This window comes from Terrapene carolina, unplaced genomic scaffold, assembly GCF_002925995.2.
Source record: "Terrapene carolina triunguis isolate 2854851 unplaced genomic scaffold, T_m_triunguis-2.0 Scaffold96, whole genome shotgun sequence".
NCBI classification, from domain to species: domain Eukaryota; kingdom Metazoa; phylum Chordata; order Testudines; family Emydidae; genus Terrapene; species Terrapene triunguis.
The window spans coordinates 1,820,090-1,834,078 of record NW_020664447.1 but is presented as its reverse complement, the minus strand read 5'-3'; the positions used below and the strand labels follow the sequence as shown (position 1 = coordinate 1,834,078).

At 42.0% G+C, this 13,989-nt stretch overlaps 1 protein-coding gene across 2 annotated transcripts in view; it reads left to right on the top strand.

The window, feature by feature from the left end:
• INSC (INSC spindle orientation adaptor protein) overlaps nt 1–13,989 on the top strand; it is a 224,848-nt gene that overhangs the window by 120,341 nt on the left and 90,518 nt on the right. For both annotated transcript variants that reach the window (XM_024202162.2, XM_024202163.3), the window contains one exon: nt 2,341–2,454. In XM_024202162.2, the coding sequence (XP_024057930.2) occupies nt 2,341–2,454 (114 nt within the window). The remainder of the gene's footprint in view (nt 1–2,340; nt 2,455–13,989) is intronic.

The window sequence follows — 13,989 nt, the reverse complement described above, 5'->3', positions numbered from 1 at the left end:
AACTAGAAATTTTGTGAGTGGCCACAGCGATAGTATAGCACTGCTTGGGAACCACATGCATGAGTCAAGTGAGCCTGTTGAGGTCAGAACTGCCAACTCAAACAGCAGCTCTCTGTCCTGATTAATGTTGCTGTGATGTTACACCCCATATTCTTCATAAAAATATGGTTATGATATGAATATGGCCTAAGATATATTTTATGCAAGATGGGTCTTGTAAGTTATCATTGGAAAGGTTATGATTTACTGAATGTGATTATCCAATTTGTATGCATGTATCATTTCTGTATCTAAAGTTAGAAATATTGACTATGTAACAATTACAAGTGGGTGTGTACTTGGGAGAATGCCCACTAGACAGTAAGCAATCATCCTGGATAAGCCATTAAGGAGAACCATAGAACTTTGAAGATACTAATCTCTCTCCTTCCTGAGAAGTGTCCTGGGAAGTTGCTGCAACACTACTAGGTCAGGTGGTCCTGTCACCTGGTACTAAACACCATCTTGGACTTCTAGTAATTTTCCACTAAAAGATTCCCGCCTTACGTAAATCTTATTTAAGGCTTGGGAGTAGGTTGATCTGGACTCTCTCTTCACTGGCTTCCCAACCAAGAAGAAAGACTGCTAAAAGTACCTGAAAAGACAAAGGAACTAAACTGAGGGAAAGGCAAGGGCTGAGTCCCAACTGAGACAGAGGAGTCTAGTCTGTAAAGAGAAATAACTGGAAATCTAAGTTACAGAAACTCTGTATCCTGCCTAAAGTCAACATTTAGGGTGAGAAATTACATTTTGTAACGTGTTTCTGTAGTGAATCAAGTTTAGTTTCGTGTTTTGTTTTATTTGCTTAGTAATCTGCTTTGTTCTGTTTGCTATCTCTTATCACTTAAAATTTACCTTTAATAGTTAATAAACTTATTTCTTGTTTATAACATAACCCAGTTTGTGCAATTTATAACTGTGTGTGTGTGTGTGTGTGGGAGAAGTTGTGTATATCTCTCTTCACACAGGGAGAGGGCAAATTTTTATGAGCTTGGGCTGTGCAGATCTTTCTATATAGCACAAGACAATATTATCTCGGGTGTACTTTGCAGATGGAAGCCATACTGGGCAATTTCCTAGCTGAACTTTCCCATAGAGAGGTGTTTGTAGGCTCTGTGTGATGTTACAGCTGGTGCTCCCTACCTGTGTGTGTGCTGCCAGAGGCCAGAGAGCCTGATTCAGCAAAACAGGGAGAGGGAGCCCAGGCTAGTGGAGCAGGCGGGCTGAGTGAAATCCCAGTGCATCAAGTGGCAACCCGTCACAGTTGCCATGGATTGTGAGGCTTTTACTCCTGTCTGGATTAATGTTAAAATGTAAAACAATAGTTTCTGTGGCTTTCTAAGAAGACTTTTTGGGCAGTGGGGCTAAAAGTTAAAGACAGAAATACAGCCTGTTGAAGAGAAGTGGACTGAATTTTGGCTCATAAGCTTATAAATGTGGGATTTTTCTCTGCACTTCTTCCAAAGATGTGAGAAAAATAAAAATACATAGTTTCTTTCTTAAAGACCATTATCATTGTGTATTTCTTCTTTGTAATGATAACATGCACTGGTGGAGAGAACAACATTAAATGTAGCATCATGGAGTCTATACTCTTCTAACAACCCCCTTAATCTGCGCAAATGCAGTGGTACACATGCAAAACCAAGATAACAATTTAAAAAGAAAATATGCATTTAATCAATTACATTTACTGGAGACTTAATCGGTGGTTTTTCTGTCACAAGGCCATGCACTGACCTATGAGACTTCCTCTATAGTTTGAGGGTAGCTAATAGATCTTAGCAGAATCCTATTATAGAACTGTGGAGCCTAGAAGAGGAAAAGACCTGTTAGGTCAGTAGTCTGCAGCATTACTTTGGCGTAAAAATAGGAGATTCATAGCATTATGTCAGTTATGAGCTAAGCAAATTAATCACCCTTTGCAAATCATAGAATAATTCCATGCTAAATCAAATAATGTTCTCCCAAATAATTGCAGTGCTCTTTGTTCAGTATGTTAAATATATTATTATTTTCTTAATAGAGATCTCTATATAAAGAGGTGTAGAGGCAAATTCGACCCTCAGTTACATCTATGCAGTTGAAATAAATATGTTAACCCACTGTTAATAAGGGCAGAATTTGGCCCATACAATGTCTTTTTCCCTCTCTCTCCCTTCACTGTGTGATTAGTAACTTCAAAACTGGTTAAACTGACTAGATTCAGTTACTCCAACCTAAAAGAAAAACCACAGCTATCCCCCCTTGATTCTTCTCATTGGAAGTAACTGGTGTTTATTATCTTTTTGTGTTGCACAGAATCTTGTGAGACAAATAAATTCATCAGATAATATATATATCACAGAATCATCTACCATTGGTTTATTCAGCCTTACCCAAGAGGGTGCTCAATTGTGCCGCATCATAGCTAAGGTAAGGTGCACACAAATTCATTCAATGTAGCGTTAACTGGCTATTTTTTTTATTATAGTTGCATGGTCCAGAGGTTTCCCAAGTGTTGGGGAAGCTACTTCTTGTTCTGAGAGCAATCCAGAAGTAAATCTAGAACTAGATTAATTACCATGTATTATGGGAATGGTTGGTTTAGAGTTACTAACTGGGCATTTATGATAAATATACTGTACAGGTTGTAATATGAAATTTTATAGTGCAGCAGGCTGGTACTTTTTATTTCAGCTAATCCAGTTTAATGACAAAATAAATTTTTACTTTAAGAAACCATGTTTTTCTTCTTTTATTTAAAAATATCAAAAAAGACGGACATACGGGGGAGTGGCAGCTGGGTAGAGGATGGCACAAATGCTGTTGCATTGCAGGTGTCATGGAACATGTGACCCTATCTCAGTACTGACATTTTAAGTGTAATTGTGGTGTTCATAATATAGCTATTTATGTAGAAGTTGAATTTTTCATGAGGTGCTAATTCAATATTTTCCACCCTTAAATTTCCATCTGTGGGGCTAGAAGAGCTAAATGGTAATGGTGGAAATCTCCTGAAATAGGCCACGAGCCAGTCTGAACACAAATAGAACACAGCATGTTCGTTAAGGGGATAATTACATCACATCACTGTGTTATGATGACAACCCAGAAGAACCGGCCTTACTGGAACCCAGCCTTGTTACTGGTGCATGAATTGGCTAGAGAGGGCTGGCTGCTTTCCTGTATGGCTAACCTTTTGCCGTCTATTCTCTAGGGATAGGCTTTTGATGAGTTACAGGTTCTTTTGGGCTTCTTAATAGTGTACGCTCCCATTGTCACCACCCCAAACACTGTGTATTCGGCATTAGAGTGACCTCTGTAATTTATAACATACTGTCCACTGGAATTTTATGCTTCAGTACCCTTATTTTACTCCAGTACAGCATTTTGAAAATTCACCTTGTGCCATTCAAAAATCATATGCCATACACAACCCCAGTCCATACACAACTTCCATTGATATCAGTGGGAATTCTGCCATGGATTGAAGGATATCTGAGAATAAAGGGGTCTGTTGTTCCCTTGATATTCAGGCCGAGCACCTGTTAATATTTATGAAACTTACATGGACATACCAAGAAGAGAATGGACCATTCATATTTCTAGTTTCCTTACCATTTCTAAATCTGCAACTAGCTGTGGATATCTTACATTTATTGTGTGTTTTGCTTAACTATTTAATTCCATAAGCCATTACAAGAATAACTCCAGGCAGTTTTGTAGTAAATTATCTTTTGCTACACGACAACACTTGAATTCCAGTTGGATCAAGATATTTTTTCTTAGGTATAAAAGGAGCATCATGTTCTTTTGAGACATATTGATTGATAAAACTCTGAATTTCTGGATGCATGTATGCATTTAACTGATAACATCATTTTCAACATGAAAGGGCAGTAGATAATTTTATCTGTCAGTCATTTTAGCAGCTTTTAGAAACATTTGGCATCAATAAAGAGTAGGCTTAAAATGTTTTGTTTATGTTTTTAAAACTGAAGGTGCCTTGTAAGGTATAGATACTAGAACTCTACTTGAAGTCCCAAAAGGAGTTTCAAGGAAGAGTGCTAGTTTATGACTAGAGTGAAGACAGTATACTGTCAAAAGAACTAAAAACCTGTATTTATAAATTTGTTTTCAAATCTAAAAGAAAATAATAACCTTAGGAGAAGATATGTCTTTTAAGAGACTCATGGCCGAATCAATAATACATGAACCCCAAAAGAGTTTGAGTGACTTCAAATTAAAGTAAAAACAACAATTACTGGTATAGTTTATCAATGAAAGTGGAGGCTTGCACTATGTATGTTGATATCCTATGCTATTTGTATAATTTAATTGATGCCAATTTCTCTAACATACATGTTCATGAATTGCCAATATTTATATGGATTCTGAAAAAGTAACTTAGGGTCTGATCCAAAGCTCACAGATGTCAATGAAAATACTTCCAGTAGGCTGGGCACTAATAGACTTTACAAAAAACAGTTTTATTAGTTTTATTTTGTTAGCCTCATTGTAGTTCATTTTCCCCTACAACCTAGTATAATATACTTATCTTGTACCACTTAATTAACTTCCTTTAAATGCTTGAGTTAAATGTTTAACTCAATAGCTCTGCAAAATATCAAGAAGAACAAGTGTGCTAGTATATTTATATGAACATTGAGCAACATCTTTATTTTAAAATGTAATGGAGAGTAGTATCCCCACTGCTCTGGTCCTGGAAATTGGCAAAGATGCATCTGCATAGAGCCCAGTGGAGGGATGAAAACAACCCATTTCATGCAGAATGGCTTTTTCACACAAAGAGGATTCTATTGGCATGTAAGAATACTAACACCTAACTCTCATACAGCACTTTTCATCAGCAAATCTCAAAGTGATTCACAGTTTTTAATGTGTTTATCCTCACAACACAGCACTGCGAGGAAAGGAAGTATTGTTATCCCATTTTTACAGATGGAGAACTAAGGGTTTGTCTCCACTTACTGTGGATCAACGCTGTGGCGATTGATCCACAGGAGGTTGATTTAGTGGGTCTGGTGAAGACCCGCTAAATCGTCCGCTGATCGCTCTCCTGTCGACTCCGGTACTCCACTGTAATGAGAAGCATAAGGTAAGTTGACGGGAGAGTTTCTCCCATCGACCCAGCGCAGTGTAGACACCACAATAAGTCGACCGAAGGTACGTTGACACCAGCTACATGAATAACATAGCTGGAGTTGTGTAACTTAGGTCGACTTAGCCCCATAGTGAAGACCTGCCCTAGGTTAAGGCCCAGAAAGGCTAAATAACTTACCCAAAGACACAGGAAATCTGAGATAGATTTTGAGGGTGAAAAGAAACCTTATATCTACTCTAAATGAGCAGCCAAGCATTCCCTTCACCTCCTGGGGCAGGAATTGTACTGGGAGTGGGAAAAGATGTTTCACGGGCTAAAGCACACTGTGCTCTGTAGATTGTTACGGTCATAATGGCCTCTCAGGAGACTTATAAGCTGGCGCAAGTGCCTCCTTAGGCCCCTAGCCAGTCCCAGGATTATGGAGCAGAAAGGTGGCTTAAAGCCACCTTTGCCTTCTGTCCTTGTTAATGAGAACTTTAAGGTTTTCTATGGTGCTTCTGGAAATTCTCCTGTCATTTAGCTGCCTCAGTTCAGTCTGCTCTAACTAGAGATTGTTTCTCTAATGAACATTGCAGAGCATATTAGAACTGAAGTGATTACCTGCGGCTATCAGTATTAGTTATTCAAGGGATAAGAGGGCAAAGTATGTCACAGCTTTATAGAGGAAAAGCTGCACACTCTAAAATGCAGCCATTTGGCTGGGTTTCAACTGCAACCCAAGATCTGTACATGCTACTGTGATGTATTCAATGAATTACTCAGTCCAATGATTGTCCATCCTTTAAGGAAGCAGAACCATTAGTATGGTTTGATCTAAAAATCCATAGTTGAAATGTTGCCAAGTTTGTTTTAGTAACCTATCAAATTATTTAGAGATCTCCTGTAGACAGCATTAATTGCACATTGGGTTTGGGCTTAATGTTATCAAAATAAACATTTCTTTTAAAAGTCCAATCTTATCTCTGCAATTGTGAAAAAAAATGCTAACAAGATGATGCAGGCACATTTAGTATAATATTACAAACATGTACATTGTGGGCTGATGCGATGTTACTCAGCAGTTACTTCTACAAAATGGCTGTAAAATGATCATCTTCAGTTTTGGTAGCATTTGATACCCAATTTGCACTGGTATAAAAGACTACACAAGGTGCAGGGCAGTAGTGAATCCGGCCCTGTGTATGTTCACTTAAAAAAAAAAAAAAAGTGTTATGAATGTCCCCTAATATATAGTAAATAGAGCAATCCGAATATCATATAAATTTTTAAACCATGACATGCACACAAATATGTGCACATGTATAAAAAGGGCTAAAGTGCCATGTAAGAAAATAAAATGCCAATTTACCAAAAGATAAAATGGATATATAGCAAAAATAATATTTCTCACATAGTTGTTTGTATTTTTAAATGAATTCACTTTGGGTTTATTTGCACCCCTTTGTGTGCCATTTACTACAACAAATACTCATGGAAAATGTTTTTTAAGTTTTTGTGTTTGAATACTCCCAGAAAGCAAGCCATGGAGATGACTGAATATTTCAAATAGTGAAGAAATTAGAGAAAATCTCTATGTGTTTGCATAAATGCTGTGAATAGAAAAGGAAGCAAAACTGATCAAATAGTTTTTCACTGATCTCTACTTCCAATGGTAAGATGATGATGATCTTGAACCTGCACAGGTGGACAGAAGGGGAGATGAGAGAGAGTCTTTCCTCCACTCATATTTTTTTTTTTTTGTCTTTCTGCAAAGGCAAGCCACAGACCAAATACTTTCACTTCCTGAATGCAAGGACAGTACGAGTTTGTGACTGACACTAGAATGAGACTTGGCACGTGGTTCCACATTGGCCAGCAAAACTTTACTAATGAAGGTCAGGGGAGAACATGTATCATCCTGTAGAAAGGTGGCAGAGCTCCCATTCTAGTTTCTAATCGCCAGAGCTCCAAGAGACATTCTGAGGCAGCCAGAATGCTTCCTGGGACTCCCACTGATTCCCTCTATCACAGGCCCAAGATTATACAGACTCCATATAAAAAATAATCTCCATCTACCACTGAAGTGAAGGCATGCTGGGGGTGGTGGTGAAATGCCACAGCCGTTCAACAGTGTACTGCAACAACACACAAACCACAGGGGAGCTGAAGGCAGGTAAAGTTATTACCATGGCCAGCATGTTAGGTTGAGTGCTATGGAATCTTTAATTTCATGAAGGTCAGGGCCTCTGCAAGCAATTCCAGCAGCCCCTTAGAATCATAGAATCGTAGAATATCAGGGTTGGAAGGGACCTCAGGAGGTCATCTAGTCCAACCCCCTGCTCAAAGCAGGACCAATCCCCAACTAAATCATCCCAGCCAGGGCTGTGTCAAGCCTGACCTTAAAAACCTCTAAGGAAGGAGATTCCACCACCTCCCAAGGTAACCCATTCTAGTGCTTCACCACCCTCCTAGTGAAAAAGCTTTTCCTAATATCCAACCTAAACCTCCCCAACTGCAACTTGAGACCATTACTCCTTGTTCTGTCATCAGGTACCGCTGAGAACAGTCTAGATCCATCCTCTTTGGAACCCCCTTTCAGGTAGTTGAAAGCAGCTATCAAATCCCCCCTCATTCTTCTCTTCTGCAGACTAAACAATCCCAGTTCCCTCAGCTTCTCCTCATAAGTCATGTGTTCCAGCCCCCTAATCATTTTTGTTGCCCTCCGCTGGACTCTTTCCAATTTTTCCACATCCTTCTTGTAGTGTGGGGCCCAAAACTGGACACAGTACTCCAGATGAGGCCTCACCAATGTCTAATAGAGGGGAATGATCACGTCCCTCGATCTGCTGGCAATGCCCCTACTTATACAGCCCAAAATGCCATTAGCCTTCTTGGCAACAAGGGCACACTGTTGACTCATATCCAGCTTCTCGTCCACTGTAACCCCTAGGTCCTTTTCTGCAGAACTGCTTCCTAGCCATTCGGTCCCTAGTCTGTAACAGTGCATGGGATTCTTCCATCCTAAGTGCAGGACTCTGCACTTGTCCTTGTTGAACCTCATCAGATTTCTTTTGGCCCAATCCTCTACTTTGTCTAGGTCCCTCTGTATCCTATCCCTACCCTCCAGCGTATCTACCACTCCTCCCAGTTTAGTGTCATCTGCAAACTTGCTGAGAGTGCAGTCCACGCCATCCTCCAGATCATTAATGAAGATATTGAACAAAACCGGCCCCAGGTCCGACCCCTGGGGCACTCCACTTGAAACTGGCTGCCAACTAGACAGGGAGCCGTTGATCACTACCCGTTGAGCCCGACGATCTAGCCAGCTTTCTATCCACCTTATTGTCCATTCATCCAGCCCATAGTTCTTTAACTTGCTGGCAAGAATACTGTGGGAGACTGTATCAAAAGCTTTGCTAAAGTCAAGGAATAACACATCCACTGCTTTCCCCTTATCCACAGAGTCAGTTATCTCCTCATAGAAGGCAATTAGGTTAGTCAGGCATGACTTGCCCTTGGTGAATCCATGCTGACTGTTACTGATCACTTTCCTCTCCTCTAAGTGCTTCAGAATTGATTCCTTGAGGACCTGCTCCATGATTTTTCCAGGGACTGAGGTGAGGCTGACTGGCCTGTAGTTACCCGGATCCTCCTCCTTCCCTTTTTAAAAGATGGGCACTACATTAGCCTTTTTCCAGTCATCCGGGACCTCCCCCGATCGCCATGAGTTTTCAAAGATAATGGCCAATGGCTCTGCAATCTCATTCGCCAACTCCTTTAGCACCCTTGGATGCAGCGCATCCGGCCCCATGGACTTGTGCTCGTCCAGTTTTTCTAAATAGTCCCAAACCACTTCTTTCTCCACAGAGGGCTGGTCACCTTCTCCCCATACTGTGCTGCCCAGTGCAGCAGTCTGGGAGCTGACCTTGTTCGTGAAGACAGAGAAGACAAAAAAATCATTGAGTACATTAGCTTTTTCCACATCCTCTGTTACTAGGTTGCCTCCCTCATTCAGTAAGGGGCCCACACTTCCTTGACTTTCTTCTTGTTGCTAACATACCTGAAGAAACCCTTCTTGTTACTCTTAACATCTCTTGCTAGCTGCAACTCCAAGTGTGATTTGGCCTTCCTGATTTCACTCCTGCATGCCTGAGCAATATTTTTATACTCCTCCCTGGTCATTTGTCCAATCTTCCACTTCTTGTAAGCTTCTTTTTTGCATTTAAGGTCAGCAAGGATTTCACTGTTAAGCCAAGCTGGTCACCTGCCATATTTACTGTTCTTTCTACACATTGGGATGTTTTTTTCCTGTAACCTCAATAAGGATTCTTTAAAATACAGCCAGCTCTCCTGGACTCCTTTCCCCCTCATGTTATTCTCCCAGGGGATCCTGCCCATCAGTTCCCTGAGGGAGTCAAAGTCTGCTTTTCTGAAGTCCAGGGTCCGTATTCTGCTGCTCTCCTTTCTTCCTTGTGTCAGGATCCTGAACTCGACCATCTCACGGTCACTGGCTCCCAGGTTCCCATCCACTTTTGCTTCCCCTACTAATTCTTCCCGGTTTGTGAGCAGCAGGTCTAGAAGAGCTCTGCCCTAGTTAGTTCCTCCAGCACTTGCACCAGGAAATTGTCCCCTACACTTTCCAAAAACTTCCTGGATTGTCTGTGCATTGCTGTATTGCTCTCCCAGCAGATATCAGGGTGATTAAAGTCTCCCATGAGAACCAGGGCCTGCGATCTAGTAACTTCTGCTAGTTGCTGGAAGAAAACCTTACATGATGCTGGCCCTGGTTCAAAGAATATTGACTCAGAGGGAAACCACCTAATGTTATCACCACTTCCTACAGTACCCTGGGCTTTTTTTTTGGAGGGAGGGGGCTGTGTCTCTCATTAAAGTACTTTTCAAGGACAAGCCATCTGGGGTAATGACAAGAATATAACCTGTAGCAGTGTGGCCAGGCTACATTGGTAGCCTCAGCGAACACAGACACACAAAGATGCAACTTCATCTGTGTTTGGGAAGGAGTGTTAGACATTCTGATGGGTCTGATTTTTCAGATGTTCTCAGCACTTCCATTTCCCCTTGACTTAACTGGAATTGTGTGACAGCAGCATTTCTGAAAGCCAGTCCCTAAATTGTTGAACTGTGAGGGAGATTTTATAAGGGTGAATAACTGAGGCATGTGCTGTTCACTGTGCTAAGAGCAGAGTTTGTCCATGAAACACAGCTTTTGCTGTAATTACAACTATACCTAAATAGTAAATATTAATTCTAGCAAACAGATGACATTTGCTAATACCAAATATCTCTACAACATGCGTGCATAAATCCAGCCTGTACAGTGCTGACTCACCTGGAGCCTAATCTTGCCCCCAGTGAAGTTTAATGGCAAATGTCCTATTGACTTCAATGGGTGCGGGATCAGGACATACACGAAGAGGGCTGCCAATATGGTTCAGGCTAGATCTGGATCGAGTCCCTAACTGCATGTTGTCACTCAAAGTATACAAGATGTTGATATTAAAGGTAAACAATACATATTGCAACAGATTATCCCTGTCTTGCATAGGTAGGCAGGATGTAGAGTGAATACAAAGAATATTTCCCTGTAGAGTTCCAGCAAAGGAAAAGGACTGGTAGTTCTAGAAGGTTGGCTGTCTTTGTGTGCTCCATTGGACATTCATGGCCCCAGAAAAGGGGGATGAGTCAGAGAAGGTGGGGCCAGGGGGAAGATGGTATAGTTTATGCAGCCTCCCCACCCCCACACACAGTGCACTGGGAGTGGATAATACCTTCCACCTTTCCTGAGCTTCCCTGGATGCATTGGAGTTCTTTCTTGCCCCCTACTCAGAGTTGAGGCTAAAAAGCCCAATCTAGCTATTTCCCCCCCTAATAAATCACTTACATGTGATAATGTTTGAGAGTTCAGAATTTACATGCTTGTTTGTGACATAGGGAATTATTGTCCCTGTTCCCATTTCTGTGAATTAAGTGTGTAACCCTTTTGCCAGGTGGAGCCAGCAGCAACAAGGGCCGGTTTCAGTATCTAGGGGTTCCTTTTCAACAATACAACACAAAACTGGCTCAAGCCCCCACCCAGTGACCTGGGACAATTACCCCCCCCCCCCCAAGAGGCAATACTTCCCCTCTCGCAAGCACAGAGTCTGAGCGTAGCAAAAACTTTTAATACAAGGAGGGAATTAACTCAGCATTAATTTGGGAAAACACCGCAACTAGGGCTCATAAACACAAACCATGAGCAAAAGACCCACCCCCAAGTAAGTTGGGCAGTGTCCTTTTCCCCTCAGGGTCTTAAATCCAGCAACCCAAAAGTCCCTTTAACGTGCCCGTCCCTTCTCTGTACCCCACTCACAGTTGCTGTCCTTGGCCAGTGCAGCCCCAGAGTTCAGAGGTTCATCCGCAAAGTTCACCTTCCACCCTGTGTGGAAGGCGGGGGAGGAGGGGCGGGGTAAGGAGGCACCTTACATGCTGCACTGCTCAGGCACTTGCTCATCACCCCAATGGCCAATTGCCATATGTGATAAATGAAGGGGGGGTTCTTTTTATGGACACCCAGCCAGCCAGCAGCTATAAAATCCCTCTTAGTAGCTGTTCTTTAATTGCTCTACCTGTAAAGGGTTAAAAAGTCTCACTGCTATGCATAGGTAAAAGGAAGTGAGTGGGCACCTGGCCAAAAGAGCCAATGGAAAGGCTAGAACTTTAAAAAATTGAAACAAGACTCCTTTTGTCTGTCTGTCTGTTCTCAGGGAGCAGTTATGCTGGGAGAAGCTTGGGCCAGGTATGAAAAATCCTCAGTACCATACCTAGAAACTACTTATTTGAAACCCCAGATATGTAAGTAAATCAGGGAATGTCTAGAAAGATGTGATTAGGTTTATTCCTTTTATTTCTTTATGGCTTGTGGATTCCTCTGTGCTAACCCCAGGTGCTTTTGTTTTGCTTGTAACCTTTAAGCTGGACCTCAAAGGAGCTAGTCTTGATGCTTGGTCCTTGTAGTTGTTTTTTTTAAAATCTAGCAAAAGCCTAAGTTCCCAGATGTATTTTCTTCTTTTTTTATTAATAAAATTTACCTTTTTAAAGAACAGAATTGGATTTTTGGGTCTGAAAAGGTTTGTGCACATGTTGTTTAATTAGCTGGAGGCAACAGCTGATTCCCTTCCCCCTCGCTCTTTCTCAGCTCTTCCCCGGACGGGGTGGGGGAAGGGAGGGCTTGAGGGACCCCGCAGGAAGGAATTCCCAAGTGAGCCTTCCTGGGTTCTCAAATGGGTTTTGCACTTGGGTGGTGGCAGCATCTACCAATCTAAGGTCAGAGAAAAGCTGTAACCTTGGGAGTTTAATACAAGCCTGGAGTGGCAAGTATTAATTTTTAGAGTCCTTGTGGGCCCCCAGTTTTGAAATGTCAGAGGGGGGAATCAGCCTTGACACCATGCCTCTGCGGGGCTCTGCTGGCCGCTTGCCACACTTCTCCACCAGCCGCCCTGCTAGCCACTTGCCACACCTCTTTACTAGCCTACCAAGGTCTTCAGCCCCCACCCTCCCAAGCTCTCAGTGATTTCAGCCTCACTGCCGATGCATACTGGGCAGTTTCTTGCAATAGAGACACTGTCCCACAGTAGGTCTAATACTTAGACCTAGGTATCAGTGATTTCAGTTCTGCAGCATGTAACAAGACTCTCAATTGAGTCTAAATTAGATCTTTTATTATACCATGGAGAGAGAGAGAGTCAAATGGTGTCTAGGGCCCACACCACCGGGTACAAGTAACTGTCCCCACCCTCTCTCAACTCATTGGTCTTTGGAACTCATAACCCCTGCCTAGCAAGAGCTGTTCAGTTGAGGGTGAGTCCCGCCTTGGGGTATGCCAGGTACAGTTCTGCTGCCCTCAGTTCAAATAACAAGGATAGCAACTCGTTATTACTCCTGCCCCAATAACAAGGAGATTAGGGATCCAACACCAGCCACAAGTGATCATTTGGGCAAGCACTGTCATCATGCTGAGCACCTAGGCAGGGTGTGTGTGTCCATGCAAACGAGATCAGCCTCTGAAGTCTTTTCCACCCCTCACCACAAGATGTCAGGAGAGAGCTCATCCAGACTCTGCTTCCAAGTGCAATCTGAATGACTGGTAGAAACTGGCAACAGCATGAGAGGCTTAACTTGTTCTAAATTGGTATTTGAGCTCCACTCTGTGGTGTCCAAAACACAATGTTAAGATGCCTTATTTTGAACAAACATGGAACTGTCAAATGGGTCAGAATCATCTTTTCAAATGGTTTCTTTACCATTGTGGGACCTCATGGGGAGTCTGAGGAAAAAGTGGTTTGTCTAAGATCAGAAGGTTCTTTACCCACTCACTTATGACTAATATTTATATGGCAGTAGCACAAGATATGCCAAACATGTTCCAAATAGTGAGGTAGAAATATTCCCTTTGTCAAAGAATCTTTAGATGTTGCCAACTTAGTGTTTCTTCTTTGAAAAATATGTGGGTAGTGGATGCATCACCCACTTATATCATTATTTCTCCCATGCACTGAAGCTTATTGGGCCTGATTCTCTGTCACCCTGCATCTTGTGTAGTCACTTACACCAGTGCACAGTGAGCACACACCAGCTCAGAATAGCAGTATTTTTATGTCCCTTTTGTATTCACTGTGCACTGGCATAAGTGACTTTTTGAGATGCGGGGCAAAAAGAACCTAGAAATGAGTCCACGATTTCCTTCAGTAGCAAGATGTAAATTGGTGTAAATTTTTGTGAAATCTGAGCACCACACACAAACCCCTCAGATATGGATGTTTCACATTAGCCCTATTTCAAACCACTATTCACTGGTGAAAGCTAGT